The 18,371-nt window shown below is 37.3% G+C and overlaps 1 protein-coding gene and 1 non-coding gene across 9 annotated transcripts in view; both read right to left on the bottom strand.

Moving 5' to 3' along the window:
* LOC127858315 (uncharacterized) overlaps nt 1-14,679 on the bottom strand; it is a 131,449-nt gene extending 116,770 nt beyond the window's left edge. For 2 of the 8 annotated variants that reach the window (XM_052395344.1, XM_052395343.1), the window contains exons 1-5: nt 14,339-14,561; nt 13,538-14,148; nt 13,087-13,245; nt 10,127-10,403; nt 9,676-9,871 (exon numbers count right to left, since the gene is read on the bottom strand). In XM_052395344.1, the coding sequence (XP_052251304.1) occupies nt 9,676-9,871; nt 10,127-10,403; nt 13,087-13,245; nt 13,538-14,125 (1,220 nt within the window). In that variant the 5' untranslated portion in view covers nt 14,126-14,148; nt 14,339-14,561. Of the gene's footprint in view, nt 1-9,675; nt 9,872-10,126; nt 10,404-13,086; nt 13,246-13,537; nt 14,149-14,338 lie in introns of all 8 variants that reach the window. The other 6 variants (XM_052395345.1, XM_052395350.1, XM_052395347.1 and 3 more) reach the window with 6 other exon arrangements.
* On the bottom strand, nt 5,324-5,407 carry Trnaf-aaa (transfer RNA phenylalanine (anticodon AAA)). Its single transcript is given in 2 exon segments — nt 5,324-5,359; nt 5,371-5,407. It is a non-coding gene; the product is annotated as a tRNA-Phe (tRNA).
* Nucleotides 14,680-18,371: the final 3,692 nt, after the last annotated feature.

Raw genomic sequence — 18,371 nt, 5'->3', positions numbered from 1 at the left:
CTTATCTTCATTTACTGGTTTACTATCTTGTTCTTACTGTCCGGATGCAGCATTTGAAAAACGATAATAACATGAGTGTCGATCTAAGAAACTGGGTTTAATGCAAGTGCGTAAAGTGCTGTCCCAGATTTGTCTGTACAGTTCCCCGAGGTTAATCAAGGACAAAACTTTCCTCTTGTATGGATTTTGTTTTGTTGAAAAAAGTATTTTCTAAGCGAAAATCTACTTTAGGAGGAAAGTGTTCTTCCTGATCAGCCTGTGTATGTGATCTGATTGACGCCACAACAACACATTTTAAGTGTTTACCTTCATCAGATGAAACTATTCCAATAATAACTCTAAACCATATTGAGCGTATTTCTTTTCAACTCTAAGTAATATTTATTATCATACATACTGCTCTTAGCATATTTTTCAAACTTTATATCGATTCGTATGGGAACGTGTTTCTTACGTCCGATTTATGTGTATCTGACTGCTTTGAAGAATTAATGCCATTTTGATCTACATAATATCTAAATTATTTATTTTAGTTATCAAACACAACACACTTCCAACTTATAATATCTCTTTGAAACAGCTGTCGTTGATAACCATGTCGGCGCATTTTTGTGAGAGCCTTTGCTGGTTCAATGATCTGATTAAGAAAATAGTAAAATCGCACAGTTTGTTTTGCAAACTTCTTGTCATCTGTTAAAACGACCTTAAATATATCACATCAAAAAACTGTTCCGAAATGGCGTTAGCAACAGCAATATAAAGTATGTGTACGGGTCCAACACTGTCTCACGTGATTATTACGCATCGCCGTAAAAGACGTGTGCTTTATTATAATTAAAGAAACAAAACTTGAACATTTTATTGAGTTTGTAAGGTATTTTTATTTTATTTAATATTCAAAAGTTATATGTTTTAGTCTTGTTTGATAGCAGCCTTATTAAAACAACGTAGACGGAAATATAGATTGAGTTTAAGAAAATTAATTGATCATTTGAATTGATCTACACGCATTTTCTTTGTGAACATTTTGGTAATGTTACCTGAAATACAGATATTTCGCTAATGAAAATGTAAAAAAAAAACATATCATATTTTCAAGTTTAACAAAATATGTTCTCAATACATAAGTGAAACTTAAGCTATTGTAGATGTTGGTTGGTGTTCATCATCCCGAAAAGTTCGCCTTTTTATTTCGCGTTCTCAAATGATCCCATACATTGAAATCATTTCAGTGTAAACTACATATTTAGATCATGAATATATACTTCAACATTCTTCCTAATTGTGTGTGAATCTGATATAAGTTTAATAGGTAGGATTGCTGGGATAAACTCTGGGTCCTCACATAATGCAGCCTAAGGCGCGGACGGACCTAATACACTTAACAATCCACCAGCTGGCATCGGCTCTCGTTTCATGTCAACACGATGTTCACTTAGCAGAATGAATACCACTGAATACAACTACGTTTCAAATGCGTAATCATCGGCGATTGTCACGTGGTGAAAACGACGCTGCTACGGAGAGGATTTCCTACCCAAGCCCGCGCCAATTCGAAACAGGGCGATCTCGCAGCTGCAACTGCAATGCGTCAACAAGATTTTCACGACGTGCCAAGGAAAGCGAGTGAAGTTGCAAGTCTATGTTACAATGGGTTAGTTTAACTTCTATCGTGTTTTTATTTAGATCGGTTTCAACTGAGACCGGTTTGAATAAGACCGACCTGAAAAGGACCGGTTTTGACTGAGACGGATCTGAATGGGTCGAATTCGCTGAGACCGGTTTAAATCGGGTCAGAATTTCGCAACACAATTGAACTCACTTGGAGAGAAAACATCTTTCCTTTCCTAATAAATATAAGAAATTGTTCCATACAAAATCCTATGTTAAATTGAGTAAAAAATAGTATAACATATCTTAAAAGCCGACAATGAATACTTTATCGTGAGAATTCCCGGGTGCGCTGCAGTTTATTTTCCGTACCCGGGGTACATTTAAGTACACTTACGAGTACCCGCGGTAAATTTAAGAAGTTCCCGAGCCGACAATGACCAATCGAGTCTGTATTGCAGGAGCGACACCGCAGTCTGACGTTGTCCTACTATAGGGATGTCCATTGTTGCCTTATCTGTTACAACGTCCACGTTCCAGAGTCGTTATCCAATCTCCAGACATGGTGAATTCTTATAAATGCATAAACCGATTCTTACGGACATCTAACCGTACAAAGTGAAAACAAACTGCATTTAAATGGGTCAAATAATAACGATTAATATTCCTATAGTTACACTTTTCTGAACTTACATTTTTATTTTGTTTATTTCGTGGGTTTACCGATTCAAGAATCTAAAACAAACACATCGGAAAAAAACTGACTCAAATTCCTAATTGATTTCCAAAATAATAACTCCACAAATTTACGTATCCAAGAAAACATATTTGAACAGCACAAAATATCATACCGACGAAAATAAATGATTAAACAGTAGTTGCAATAAACGCAAATGCGTGCGAGGCCTCTTGCGTTTTATCAATTCAAGTACTTTAATTTATACCAGATTCACACCTAAGCAAATGTTTTTATCGCACCACGCGGTTTCAAATATGAATATAAAAACACTGTACGCGTAAAAAAATAATAAGAACTGATAACATATGAGCATGTTTTGCGTTATTTTCGTTGACCTGTTGCTTCAAAGCCTTTGAAGCCCGTTGAGGAAAATCTTTGAAGTCGATTTCAAGCAATAACACGTTTATTAATACATTTTTTAAAATAAAAATAATATTAATTACGTTTTCAACAGGCTAGCAGACGTTCACAAATACCTGGGTGAGGACATACGTGTGGTCAAGTTATTGGTAGGAATACATAACCCGGGACCGGCTTTGTCGGCGGACGTTTCCTTACCGGAAATGCATTAGGACGTGGTTGTCGAACCAATCACCAAATGGCCTACAGAGCTCGCCCAAGCGCACGGCGCTCTCACATGCGAAGTTAAACTCTACGATGAGGCAGAAGTGGAAAAGTGTTTTCAAACGGCGGTGGATATGCTCGTGAAAAGTGAACAGTATAAGCATAGAACAAATATTGAGCTGAAAAACGGCTCTGAACATCTTTCTGCCGACAGCTCCCAAACGAGCTCATGTTGTTAATACTGAAACTCTGGTTTTATTCGCTTTGAAAGCGGTTTGAAACCACAATGCTTTGCATTGACCGTTCAAATTATGTTAACCTAGCTTCTAGCGCAACTCTTTATAATTCCCAATTTTAAAAAATCTCTCTTATTTAAACGTGAACTCTCGCGACATGTTGTTTGAGAACATGTTAAACCCGTGGCATTAAAAGCATTCACCCGTGTTGCACGTGTACGTGAAAACTTGCTACATTTATTGTGCATGCTGTTTTTTCTTTAATATGTGATTCCAAACCTTGTTGGTGCAATAAGAAGGGTGCAGACTGGTCAAACGTAAAAGCTGCCATACCTTTTAACACAAGATCACAACATCATTTTAAACATTTGTTTTGAGCATAATCGCAATCAGAATAAATTTAGCAAGCATGGGGTACCGTTTTACTAAGCAACTTACGCAAGTCTTAGACTTAGGCACGTATTTTAAAATAATTGAATTTCATTTATTTCAGATTGATGCAAATTATTTTTTACTTGCAATGTAACAACATATAATGAATTTCATTAAAACATACCATATGTCGATTCGCATAAGGAATTAGGAACTAGGAAAAAGAAACCAACTTACTCTCCATACACATGGTGTACATTTTCTTTTGTTTGTTAATTTTAAACAAGATAAGTATTGATGCAAAGCATCAAAGGGCGTCGGGAATTTCAGTGTTAAAGGCACTCAATGATGTTACATGGAACGATTTTTTTCTACTGTAAATATTAATATATTGGCCGATTATTTTTAACAAAATAGAAAAAGATACTAGTATTACCATTTTCTATGATTTTGTGTTATAACCCCCAAATAACCATTATTTATGATGTTGTGTTATAACCCCCAAATAACCATTATCTATGATTTTGTGTTGTAACTCCCAAATATTTCATAGTTCATTTTATTAACATTGGTTTCCTTTTTTTTACTGGTATCCGTTTGCAGTTTTCATGAATGGGACAGAACTGTGTAGGTTTTAAACAATCTGCTTCATCTTGTAAGCGTAATTTCATATCTTTCTCAACTTCAAGGGGAGATGATTCTGAACTTATTCTTACGTTGCTCATTTACGATAGGGGTTGAGTACTCATTGATTTGAAAACACTGTAAAAGTCTAAAAATAAATTAAATGAAAACTGTAAATTGTATAAAGAAGCTGCATTTCACAATACTTTGAAATTCAGTAAAATATCATAATAGATTTATCGCTCCGATATTCATCATACTGATATAAAAACACTTAACAAGTTTGGAAAGATTCAGACGAAAGTTGTGAAATCTTTTAAACAAGTGGAAATTGTTTATTTTGTCAAATTTAATAGAAAAAAATTCTGGACTTATTGTCCCGATGTTTCTCAGTTTAAATGAGGTAAAAATGCTCATTGATATGAAGACACTGTAAGTTTGGAAAGAATCTGATGAAAAATGTTGACATAATCACCTAACCAAGCAGTTTTTCACTTTTATTTTTAAATTCAAAGAGACATAATTCTGGACTTATGGTCCGATATTGCTCATATAGAGTTTGGGTTGGGTCCTCATTGATAAAAAACCCTGAAAGTTTGGGAACAATCGGATGAAAATTTTGGACTCCAAACAAGGATTTCAAAATTTCAAAAATTCTAAGGAAGATAACTATGGACGTAATGGTCGGATAATGCTAAAGGGCCCATACCACCTGGATAGTAATACGTGTCGCGCTTCGCGCTCTATATGTGGTTCTTAAAAAAAACTCCGAGGAGTGCTTGACTCTAGGGAAACGGGTTGCTGGGACACAGCTCCTCCTTAATAAGCGGCTGCTTCCTTTATCGCAACTCATTGTTACAATCAATACTACGTGTCGTGCTTCGCGCTCTATTATGTGGTAGGGATAGGCCTATGATAGACAACCATACACATACATGGATAATAGATATGTTGTTTGCATTTATTTGTTAATATAAAATCACGTGTATTTTTTATAAGATATTTAAGTAATGTAAGAAATTTTAATTAACGTTGTCACCACATTGCATCCATTAATTTAAATAATAAAATGTCAAATTGTAGTAAATTGGATTTTAAACTGTCTACATAAAATAAAGCTTTATTATATTTATTAACCTGACTGAAAAAAAAATCAGCCTCCGAACTGTTCCGTTCGTGCCGGAACCCGGAATTGAACCGGGGGCCTTTAAATGATCAAAACAACTTTAGTCTAACGCTCTCCCACCTGAGCTATTCCAGCTGACATTCACTTATGTACTGCTATTTTGTGAAGTTGTGTATAGCGATCGTTATTATATGTCTATTAATAAAGTAATACATTGTACGTTTTCGTACCACTACGCCTTCCATAAACTTGCTTGCGCGATAAGTCGTCAAATATCGTACTACATTTATTCTCCACTAAATAAGCAAATTAGAAAAACCACAAAATAAATATATTTTGATTGTTTTTTTTAATACAAAATATCATTTGTTTTTATACAAAACCAGAATGTTTCGCATATTTGCCCAGTCCCTGTGATCTTTCCCCTGTGATCAGTTGTGGATCAGTTATTAATTAAAACAATTAGCTTTGCATTATTGGCAATAAATGTTGTAATAAATATAATAGGCACAAATGCAGTACTTATTTACACTAATTTACACAAAAAATCACCACTATGCAAGATATTCTTAAAACAAAAATATATATATTGATCCGTAAAATAACTCCTCCCATAAGCGAAAAAAATGCATTACATACTAGTCGCAGCCCTCCAGGGCCACGCCAATAATTACCACAAGGTTTACACTCAGTTAAAACGTACCGTAGGAAGTACAAATTAGTGTACTTTCCTATAAACGTCATACATCATTCACATGTTTACATGCAAGCAAATTTACTTCCTTGATCATATTGCTTTGATTCGTGTGTTTTGTGGACCGAGGTTAATTGACCTTTTACCAAGCATCATGATAGCCAATATTGTATTTATTTTTTTGTACATTTAACGAAAGGAAATAATGTTCTTAATAAAGTTCAGTAAGTTCGTCATTTATCTAATAAACCGATAGTTTAAGAATGGGAATTTTAATAGGTCCATCAAACTGACAGCGCAACAAGCGTGTCTTCGATATAAAATTTAAATGAAAAATTCAAAGCACGGACTAATGAATTCATAAAGAATTAAACTTTTTGACGATATGATTACTTTTGTACTGATTTTTTGTTCCGAAATATGAGGCATTCGCCCAGCCAATGATATCGAAATGATCCGTGTTCAATTACTTCGAAATACATATAGTTCAACAAATTTACAAATCAAATGCTTGATACGGCGAATTCGGTCGCATTCCTCTAGCAATATATAGAAACATAAAGATTATCAAATAATGGGTAAAATAGTCTTATCAGATAATAACTGCATTGCAAATTTATTGTTTTTAATACGATAACAACTAGACCTATCACATTCAGTAAAGAAATGGATATAAGAAACGTTTGATCGACGCTGATTCTCGGTCATTAGAAACTCCCTTTGTCGATCATGTTATTAATTCCAACAGCCATTTAATTCAGAGGAATATCTCAATGGCATACGACTGCCAGAATTCTGAACATCTCTCACCCGACTGCGAAATCTGCATATCAATTAGCGACTGAAACGTGAAGATACACAAACAATCCGGTAAGAAACAGCGTATGTGTCTCTTGTTCAATGTATATCATGTTTGAGTATGTCTTTAACATGTCTGTAATATCGACACATTGTTTAAATAGCTGAACAATGATTATTTTCATCTTATATAAACAATGCAATTGATGTACACATCTAATCCGACATTAAACATAATTAAATAGGCACGATCCGTCGCTTCAATTTTTACTTTGCTTATGAAGTTATCTTTACGGCATGTTAAATCTATCTTGTTGTGGATACCAACAGTGTTTTATTTTTGCAGAAAGGAACCAGAAGAGCGATATAAAAAAATATAAACGTAATAAAGTTACTATTAATAAGTAGGCTATTAGGCAATATCTATCAGACATCAAGCTTTTCCTATAACTTATAGATACAATACCGCACATTATCGAACAAATCTTTTATAACAATATGAGAATATGTAACTTTAAAATAAATGCAAAACTACACGCACTATATCCATAGCGTATTCAGACCTTAGCACAAATATAGTTTTACAAATATTTAAGTCTTATTCAATCTTTTTTTTAAATTTGAATTTATAACACGATAACATTAACACGCATCATACTCATAACACATTAAATCAACAACGCCTTAATTATTTACTTCAAGGATTAAACGCTTGCTCCAGCAAATACTAGTATAACAACCAGGGATCTCAATAAATCCTTCAGGGTCATGAAAATCATGAAAATCAATGCCGTCTTGCTGCATTATCCAGTCATAGACGTACTTCTCATCCTTAGACAGATTAAAAGAACGCTTGAGTAATTCAAATTTCACACACACGTCCTGTGACTTTGACCATTCCACCATCGACTGGATAACTTTAACGGAAACACGTGTGTCAAAGTAAATTACTCGCCTGATCGATACAGGAAAGTAATCGTGCAGCCGCGTATCATCAAGATGTGTATGCAATAAAAGCGTGTGTAGACGCCTAAGGTTTTTAAGAGCTTCACACAAAAGTTTAATATTCGCACATCGCTTTATGTGAAGAAAACTGATGTTTTCACCAGTTGCTGACATCGACTCGAAGAGGACCCTTTCTGTTAATGGTGTTACAAATCGTATCGAACATCTCACCATATTGCTGCAATCTACAGAGGTAATATTGGTATTACCACCACATAACAAGTACTTGAGTTTTACACCCTGTAGATCAATGTGACCAACACGATCGACCGACATATACAACAACGTTTCTCTCGATTGCGATATAATTTCCTGCAAATCGTACAATTGTCCGTCAAGAGTACATGTAAAATCTGCATCAATACTAACAATGTTTGATATGTTCATATCTATTAAGGTTTTGACCGCATTTTTTCTCTTCTGTCCCTGTAAACTGCTAAATCTATAATGACTGCAATTTAGATGGACGCACGCATGCTTGTTTGCCGCCCCTTCAATGATGCCATCCAATACAATATCTTGAGCTTCGCTACACAATGTAAAAAACCAATCGCTAGAGCTAACCTGAAGTTTGCTTTCCATGTCATATGTGATGACATCGTTTATGTGCTTTGACATTCTTTCCGCTGCCGTGGGACAGATTCCGCATGTAAAGATGAACAACTGACCTATGTCCATAATAGACGTCATATCACAATACGCCAACTGTATTGCGTGCATGATTGCGTCCATTTCTGTCTGATTCATAGCAATATACAATGATGCTAGAAATTCCTCGATTGTTTTGTGCACAAACATATATGGAACATTCTTTTCTGGGCAAAGTGCCAAAGACTTTTTCCTCGTGATAATCCCTGTCTGAAGTAAGTAATCTAGTTCTGTTTTCGTCATGTATTGTGTGATTTTGTTTTCTCGAAAGACAAGCGATGATTGTTTGTTAGTGTCTGTCAGCGTTTTAAATGCAAGCACACTTGCGGAATAAACCAGCGACAAATTAGCTTGCATATACTCGGCGGTTTCTGTTCTTAATATATCTGGTATATCCCCACATGATTTTTCTCCAATGTTAAAGTCTTTGATTTGAAGTTTGTGCAGTCCCCTGGCTATGTGCATATCTAGCATGTTGACGTATAAAGCACACAGTGAACCTACCGTTAAACGTCCAACGTAGAACTGGTGAACTAACTGAACACACATGGCTGGTATTGTAATGAGATGTTCCAAGTTGTGTGTGTTTATTTGGTTAAAGAAGTCAGTAGATTTGGCTTCTTGATCCTTTTTCGATATACAGTCTTTCCCTGCTAAAACACGAAACACATTCCTCGACAACGTTTTGTAGTCCAATACGCCGGAAATTTCAAATGTACGCGTTAAAGTATCGCTTATTTTTAAGTCGGCAAGTTTCCATGGTCGTGCGGTTATAATATTGGTTATGTTATTTCGCTGCAAATATTGCGGCATAGTACGGTCTTTGTGACATATGCATGTCGAGTCAGATGGCGGAGGGAATGGAATTTCGGCGTGGTACCATTCGTCTGCGGCATCGGTTAGAACAAGACAATTATGTTCCCAGACGCAGTCATCCCAAGTTAGTTTTTTGCATTTTATAGCATCCTCAATCATCTGAGTGACGCTACACATGCGTCCACTATAATCACGTAATGACACAAAGAACAGAAATTTGTAGTCTCGCAAAGTGTCAAGATCGTCGAATGCTATTGGCTTTGATGTTTGCTTGCTAGTTGTTGCGCTGCTTGTGTCTTTTTTGGACGTAACCTTTGTCGATTGAGCTTTACACCAATCAAGTACGAGCTTGTTTGAAAACGTAGTTTTGCCACAACCTGGATTTCCTTGTATATAAATTGTATTTACCGGCTTTCCATCACGCAGCAATAGCCCATGGTAGGTTCTTACATCATTTGAAAACGATGAGGACTGGTTTGTTTGATGCAAACCATTTCGGTCTTTCTGGACTCTTCTAAGCTCCTTAATGGAGGGGGTCACGTAAATCCGCTCTAATGGTACATCTATGTCCGTGTCTAGCATCGAAACCGGCGCGACACACATTGCTTGGTACTGTTCGATTAACCACGTCTGTATTTCTGCAAACAAATTTAGTGACTGACATTATAACAATACATCGAACAAGTCTTATGTATTATTCCTAAATAGGTAATGAGACTTTGAATTGACAACAGCGACACAGAAAGTTAGCTACTCAAACAAGATTAAGAACGATTTGACAATAGAAAAAGTTATGTTTAGTATTTTTTTATCGTAGATATTTACTTGTAAGAAGCAATTCTATATGAATTTCGTTTAAGCTTACATTTATCGCAAACATACATAACGCTTACTAGATAATGTACTGCTCATTTGAACAATGGGTGATGTAGGATCATTCAGCACTTCATCTCCTTTCCTTTTTATCTTTGCAAGCTGATCGGCTCCAGCCTCGATGATTGCTTCTCTGATGTTTTCACCTATATTCTTTAAAGCATCGGCCATATCACTGACTAGTGTATCCTTTTCCTTTTCAAGAACTTCTTTAATTTCTTCCGTCAAATTTTCTTTGAAGTGTTTAAAGGTTGAAGCGATATCTTCGTCTGTAATCGCTAGTGTCCCATTTTTCAGCTGTAACAATAGTATTGATACAAGGATTATAGTCTTACTGATTAACTATTTATTGGAAATAGTTTTCGAGATGTAAGCGAAATAAACTGTATTATATATGTAAAATGCTTAATACGCTATATATTCTGGACATATCCTTAATTTCAGGTCATTGTTAAATAAGTGAATGGGCTTTGGTCTGTGACTGCAGGATAGTTCCAAAACAGTGTGAGGTTTCAATTGAATATATGTAATAGTTAAAGAAATATGTAATATCGCAGGGAAAACTCAACCGTACTTTTCTAAGAACAAAAGGGGGCATGATACTGCTAAAAGCTAGCGACGTTATCGATCTATGTAAAGACTGTTCCTAAAGACTCTGAATGCATATGCAATGTGTCATTTCAATAAGTGGTAGATATGCATATATTGAGTAGTTGCTTGCAAACGTTTAGAAAAATTCTCAAAAGTACAAAAGGGGAATAATTCTGCTAAAATGAAAGTCAGAGTTATACAACATGGCCATTGACAACACACATTGATACAAATGGCGTGTTTCAAGTTTCAATAGAGTAACTAAGCATAAACAGTGGCATGGAGATATTTAACGTTTAACTTATCAAAGTGTAAAATAAAAAGGGCATAGTTCTGCTAAATTGCAGGTCAGAGTTAAATGATCTTGGTGTTTCACAATGACCCGCAATACATTTGTGAAGTTTGAATTGAATACCTGTAGTAGAAACCACTCTGTCAGGAAGCTTTTGTAGACTATTTAGGACGGCACGTGTGACGCATTGACTCACAACACTCAGGAGGGATATACAGCTGTAAATGTCGCCCTTGTTCTTGTACAGGGTGGTGATTTTTGCATCTCGCATGTCCTGAGGAACCGATATACCTTCCCAGCACTGACAGAGGAGTTTGCGCAGATGTACTAGAATGCACTGTTGCCGCTTTTAAGGACGTCTGGTATGCCATCTTTCCCTCATGATTACCTGCTCTCGATTGCGTTCTTTAGTCCTGAGACCGTTGGTTTCATGTCCAGTTCCATCATTAGGGGATGAATTTTGATTACAACGAGGGCATAATCTGTGACGTGTGTCTGCTTGGTATGTAGTTCGGAGAAGTGTTCCATTCAACGTTCGATATGCTTTCCCTTGTCTTGGATGATCTCGCCAGTGCAGACTTCAGTAGAACTGTGATCTTCATGGTGGGGCCAACGGCTTCCTTGATGCCGTCATATATGCGCCTAATGTTTCCAGTATCGGCATATAGCTGGATGCTCTGGAAGAACTGAAGACAATAAGTCATTTGCGAATTTTCGTGCTAGTATCTGGAATGCTCTCTTGGCAGATCTGTGCGCCTGCGGTTTCCTCTGGCTAGTGGAACGCTGGTATTCTAGGTAGGTTCTGTGGTTTGTCATACGGCCGGATGAGTGTTAATGGGTAAGCCTCAAATCAATCGCTTCCCAGAGACTTTCTTGGCAGTGTTGAGTATTGTGTCTCTGATGTGATCGAACCCAAAGCTGTTTGGCGGTGCCATCATTAGGTTCTAGATGGAGTACCTTAGAAAGTTACACTACATTGTCGGGTAGGTGGTTTTGCACACATCAATACGATGGTTGCCATCAGTCCTAGATCGGCGAAACTTCTAAGGCTATATCTTCATCTTGCAGCAAACAAGCGAGAGATCGGTTTCACATTCAGCACTGTTAAGGGTGTGGGTAAGGAGGACGCATTTCGGGACATATCGCCTGTTAATGATAAGTTCGATGGTGTCTCCAAGGTACATTAGTAGATGGTTTGGTCTGAAACGAAAAAGGTTGGTGAGCTTGACGTCATGGTATGAGCACGGCTCAAGGATTCGCTGCCAATTGCCATTTATCTTTCCAACGCCGAATTTTCCCAAAAATGGGACCACAGGTTGTGATCGGCGCCTATTCTGGGATTTAAGTCAACCAGCAAGACTTGGTATTCTTTTTGGGGGTATCCTGTTGATAAGTAAGTCTATCTGGCTGTATATATCGTCATAAGGATTATTTGTGGAACTGAGTGTTGGTTGGACAACGAAACCAACGCCAAACTCTATGGTGTCCATAAACATATTCCTTCACCAGAAGAATGTAAAGTCCTTTTCTGCAAGGGTTCGAGAATCAACAAGCCGCGTCTATTACAGATGCCGACCTGGAGTCCAACAGGTTCATTATTGATACCTGAGGTTTCAGGCATCACATATGATCTGGAGGTCATTCGATTATCCTGGAAACAGTGTTCTAACACTTCCCATTATCCACGCAAGCTTATAAGTCCAGGGGAAAGGCGAAGCCGATGCATATTTGCACCAGCAGCATAGAAGACGTTGCCAAAAACGCCAAAACATAATCTGCAAAGATTAACCCTAGCTAGGTGACTGAAGTTGTACTCTCACTTGTCAAAAGTGCTCCCCTAGTCTAGTGGTAGAGCGGGGGTGTATTATTTGTCCATCTGGCCTTTGTCAGCTTTTATTCTTCGCGCTGGGTTACCTGGATACACACCTCAGTAAGGAGTCCGATCAGTCATGACAGTATTGTGTAGGAGCCGGTTTAGTCGCCGACCGCACGACAACGGTACAGATTCTACTTAGTTACGTTGTACTAGTAGCAGATTATCTGATCAACCTGCCCTGACCTCAAGGTGAGCTAAAATGCACATTAAACATGTCAAACCTGTGTTAGCTTGTCCACTGCCATCTGTGACGCAGCTTGGTGATCGACGTGTTTAAGGTTCTGCAACAGCGAAACTAGTGTGTCGATGGCTCTGTCACTGTCTTGCCTCATCATGGACATTGTTGACGTATGTCTTACAGCACGCCCCACATCTCTAGCCTATAATGAGAATCAGTTGATAAATTATATGATTCATCAATTTGTGTCATAATATATACACATATAAATATTCATGAAGTGTTTGGGAATGATGATTGTACAGAGATTATGTCATTTCAGTCATGGAATCAGAATAGTGTATGTTCTATTGTTTATACGTGTATGAAATGTCGGACAAAAGGTTATACACTTAATTTGATTATAATTAAATGGCGTTGTCCCTCACAGTGTTATTATTTTTAACTCTAAATACATATTGATGTGATATTAGTTTCTTCCTAAGTTATGTTACCTTCGTGCACACATTTTCCTGCTGTGTCAGGTCGTCCTTGAAGTACGTTTGGAAGTATTCACAGTTGTAAATGACATTGACTATACCGTTGAAGTCGGTATTTTCTGCTTGGTTGGCGTCCTTGTACCCATCTTTTGAGATAAAGCACTTAGAAATCTGCCATGGCTCTGAGCACCATTTAGAGGCATCCGTGTTTATCCACGTAGGACCTTTAAAGCTGTTTGGGTTTTGTTGAGAGCGAAATCGGTGTTGTATTACTATTTGTTTACAAATTTCATTGCATAAATTATTATTAAGGCAATTTCGCGGCTTGTGAATGTCATGAAATTCGCATTTCCCACGTTTCCTTTTGCAGCACATGTTCGTAGAGCCACACGGTAAGACATTTGAAGTGTGACATTGATTACAGATATCGCTCTCTAAAACACCGTGTCGTTGCTTGATCTCTCTACGAATGTTATCATAACACGCTTGACTGATCTCCTTTACAATGTCAAGCAGGCAGTCACGTGTTATGTTCATACCCAAGGCCGCCTTAAACCAGTTCAGGGTTTCCGGGTTGCGAATGATGTCCTTGTAGTCCGACATTTTCCTTCACGCTTATATTTTATCTGCAAAACAAAATCGAAATATATATAACTGTTGTTAAAGAACTCATTTATTCTTTCAAAATCCGTGCGTACAAATAACTATAATAAATTACAGTCGACCAACAGCTTTGATTGAAATCGAAAGTGGATATAATCTTAATTATTTCACATTAAACGACTATTGGCACCAATAATTGATATAACAACTTACCAAACTGACCTTTATATGGCATTTCCATAAACAACACTGCAATCTCCATAACTCTCTCGGTATCAATTGATCGTTTGTTTTTGTTTAATAACATGGCCTGTTTAAACGCTGTCCGTGTTTAAATTGGTTACGGAAGTAAAACATATGAATAAGAATATCAAGGTAGACAACTGATAAATGTGTAAACTACGTTCAGCTGTTATCTTACCTTCTGTTTGGTTTGATAATATTGAGTAAACCTCGTTCAGCTGTAAACTTACCTTACGTTTTTGGTTTGATAATATGTAATCCTGCTCAGATCTCAGACCTGGTTGCTCCAAACTCTTACCGCAATTAAGGTAACAGTCTGTAAACTTCAGATGAAGATGAAGGTGAGATTTATTTTTTAAAGTTAAAGGTGCGGTTTAAAGTCTGTTTTGATAACGTATGAACCTTCAGCCGACTTCGACATTAACCCCCCCCCCCCCCGATGACTGGGATTTAAGTCGTCCGTTTACATATGGCGCAGTAGGCAGTCACGGCACATTGACTTATTTCCCTCACAGTTACCCATTTATACACCTGGGTGGAGAGGAGCAAGCGTGTGATTAATTTTTTGCTCAGAAAAATCTAGTGCCCTGTGCGGGATTCGGACCAGGGACCTTCCAATCCCTAGACCAGCATCTTACCACTTGATCACTGTCCCCAGTTATTATCAAACACATGCAAATTATTTGTTAACAATTAACATATATCTCAAAGGGTTAACAATTAAGTCACATCAATTGCTTGATCCAAAAATTAACGGCCTTAGCTGAACAAGTAGTTAAGGTTTTGAGCAACCAGGCCCTTAGTCTTCGTGGTTAAATTGTAGGCTCAGAAGATCATAAAATCTTCACTAGAGGATCCGGTAGTGAAATATGTCATTACACATGTACTAGTCTTTCTATTTTATACAATGCAGCATTAAAAACTATAAGTTTATCAGCGCTCATTAAATGTATATTTGGACTTACATCGATGATTATATTGTTATCAGCGGTCATTATTTATATGCTTACATTCTACATTCTTAAGGACTGGGTTCGATAATGGTCTTAAATGACCCTGTGGTATTTGTTAACAAAAACTACCTGAAATTAATATTTTGTATCTGAAACATTTTTTAACCTTTGAAACAGATATAGTATCATGATCACGGCTATCACTTCATTTTTTCAGTGAGGGATATATATCAGTACCATACAGTGCAATTAACGGATGATGTGTGGTATATTTAGAATAGTTTTCAATGCTTTAAGCTCATCTCAACACTTAACGCTCGCAGTGTTATTTGTGAAGACGAATTCTCCTGCGACGTCTGTCATAAATAATTTAAGACCGTGATATGGGCTAAAAAGATTGCTGTATTTGACTGCGTTCCACTGGTGAACAACGTATTTGTCTGAGTACACGTAAATTAAAATCGGCATTTTATAGCTCGCTCTATTCTACCGAAGTTCCCAAACGAACGTTTAGCTTTTGAATAAATGGAAACCCCGATAAGGTATTCCTCATGCCCATGTACAACTAACTGATATTTGTCATGCTGATACCCTTTACGGCCATATTGGCAAAGTATTTGTACTTTTCGAAAATAAAATAAGTAGAGATTTACAACCGTACTAGTTTAGCACTCAACATTCGGGTCATCTTTTCCATATTTTCAAACACGCTTGGTTTTATATGGTGTCTGATGTTTTTATAATTACCCATTTTGAGATAAAAGGTTGAACAAAGATATCTGTTTTATTAGACAAGAACGAGAATTTAAAGGGGCCTTTTCACAGATTTTGGCATTTTTTTAAATTATTCATTAAATGCTTTATATTGATAAATGTAAACATTGGATCGTAAAAGCTCCAGTAAAAAATTAAGAAAAAAATTAAAAAAAGGAAAAGAACATTGCCCGGAGCAGGTTTCGTACCAGTGACCCCTGGAGTCCTGCCAGAGACCTGAAGTAAAAACGCTCTAGCCTACTGAGCTATTCCGCCGAGTACACATTCTTGCCGTATTTTATACCTTATATAAGCAATCTTCGTAGTTTCACAAAATTTAACGACAAAAACAGAACTCTCCAAATTATTCAATCGTTTCGCGTTGCAACGCTTTATAATTTTTAGGTTTTAAAATCGTCAAAAGATGCATATAATGGCTATATTAGAGCATGGTTAATGATCAGTATTACTGTTTCCTCACAAATATCATAACTAAAACGAAAAATTACGAATCTGAAACAACTTTTTTCAATTTTGTCAATTTACCAAAGCGTGAAAAGATCCCTTTAAGAAATAGCATTCAAAATGTCACCTTTGTACGGTGGCATAGAGGTGACATTCACTCTTCTTTTTTAAATTGCACTCCTCTTTGTTCTATCTCGTGACCACAACTTAGTAACTCGGGATCTCGAGTTAGCTATGTCGTGGCCACGAGATAGAAAAAAGAGGAGTGCAAAACTAAATAAAAGTGGAGTACCATTAAAAAAGAGCGGTGCAGTAAATAAAGGAAGGGTGCATTTAACAAAAGAGAAGAAAACTTCGCGATCTCGAGATCCCGACTTAGCTAACTCGTGGCCACGAGTTAGTCAGCCAATCAAATACTATCTTGTTCCTTCAAATCAATCAGCCAATGAAAACGTCCTAAAGGCAAGGCTCTGATATAACATAACATACTACTATTAGTACTCATATTACGTATACTACTACTGCTGCTGTTGTTGTTGTTGTTGCTGCTGCTGCTGCTGCTACTACTACTACTACTACTACTACTACTTCTACTACTACTACTACTACTACTACTACTACTACTACTACTACTACTACTACTACTTCTACTACTACTACTACTACTACTACTACTACTACTACTACTACTACTACTACTATTACTACTACTACTCCTACTACTCCTACTACTACTAACCTACTACTACTACTACTACTGCTACTACTACTAATACTACTACTTCTACTACTACTACCAATACTACTACTACTATTACTACTATCGCTACTGCTGTTACTGCTGCTCCTCCTTCTCCTCCTCCAACTAATACTACTGCTGCTGTTGCTGTTGTAGTAGTAGTAGTAGTAGTAGTAGTAGAAGTAGTAGTAGTAGTAGTAGTAGTAGTAGTATTAGTAGTAGTAGAAGTAGTAGTAGTAGTAGTAGTAGTAGTAGTAGTAGTAGTAGTAGTAGTAGTAGTAGTAGTAGTAGTAGTGGTAGTAGTAGTAGTCGTAGTCGTCGTCGTCCGTCGGTCGTCGTCCGGTCGTCAGTCGGTCGTCTGTCGGTCGTCCATTGGTCGTCCATCGTCCGTCCTCCGGTCGTGGTCCTTCGGTCGTCTATCCGGCGTCATCCGTCGTCCGTCCTCCGTCGGTCGTCCATCCGTCGTCCGTCGATCGTCCCTCGTCCAAACATAGGTCGTCCGTTGGTCACCCATCAGTCGTCCCTCGGTCGTCCGTCGGTTGTCGTCCATCGGTCGGTCGTCCGTTGGTCGTCGTCGAAGTGGTAGTCGTAGTATTTGTAGTAGTAGTAGTAAAAGTAGTAGCAGTAGTAGTAGCAGTAGTAGTAGAAGTAGTAGTAGTTGTTGTCGTAGTAGTAGTAGTAGTAGTAGTAGTAGTAGTAGTAGTAGTAGTAGTAGTAGTAGTAGTAGTAGTAGCAGCAGCAGCAGCAGCAGCAGCAGCAGCAGAAGTAGAAGTAGTAGTAGTAGTAGTAGTAGTAGTAGTAGTAGTAGTAATAGTAGTAGTAGTAGTAGTAGTAGTAGTTGTAGTAGTAGTAGTAGAAGTAGTAGTAGTAGTAGTAGTAGTAGTAGTAGTAGTAGTAGTAGTAGTAGTAGTAGAAGTAGTAGAAGTAGTAGTAGTAGTAGTAGTAGAACTCATCAAGATTCATCTACATATGAAGTTTTAAAGTTGTAGGTTGAAGCACTTTGATTTTAGAGCCAATGTTAAAAAACTTCACAAAATGTTAAGGTTTTAGCGCGATGCGGACGACGACGGACACGACACGACACGACGAGCTG

Source organism: Dreissena polymorpha, chromosome 14 (genome assembly GCF_020536995.1).
Source record: "Dreissena polymorpha isolate Duluth1 chromosome 14, UMN_Dpol_1.0, whole genome shotgun sequence".
NCBI classification, from domain to species: domain Eukaryota; kingdom Metazoa; phylum Mollusca; class Bivalvia; order Myida; family Dreissenidae; genus Dreissena; species Dreissena polymorpha.
This window is presented reverse-complemented; position numbering and strand designations above follow the sequence as displayed.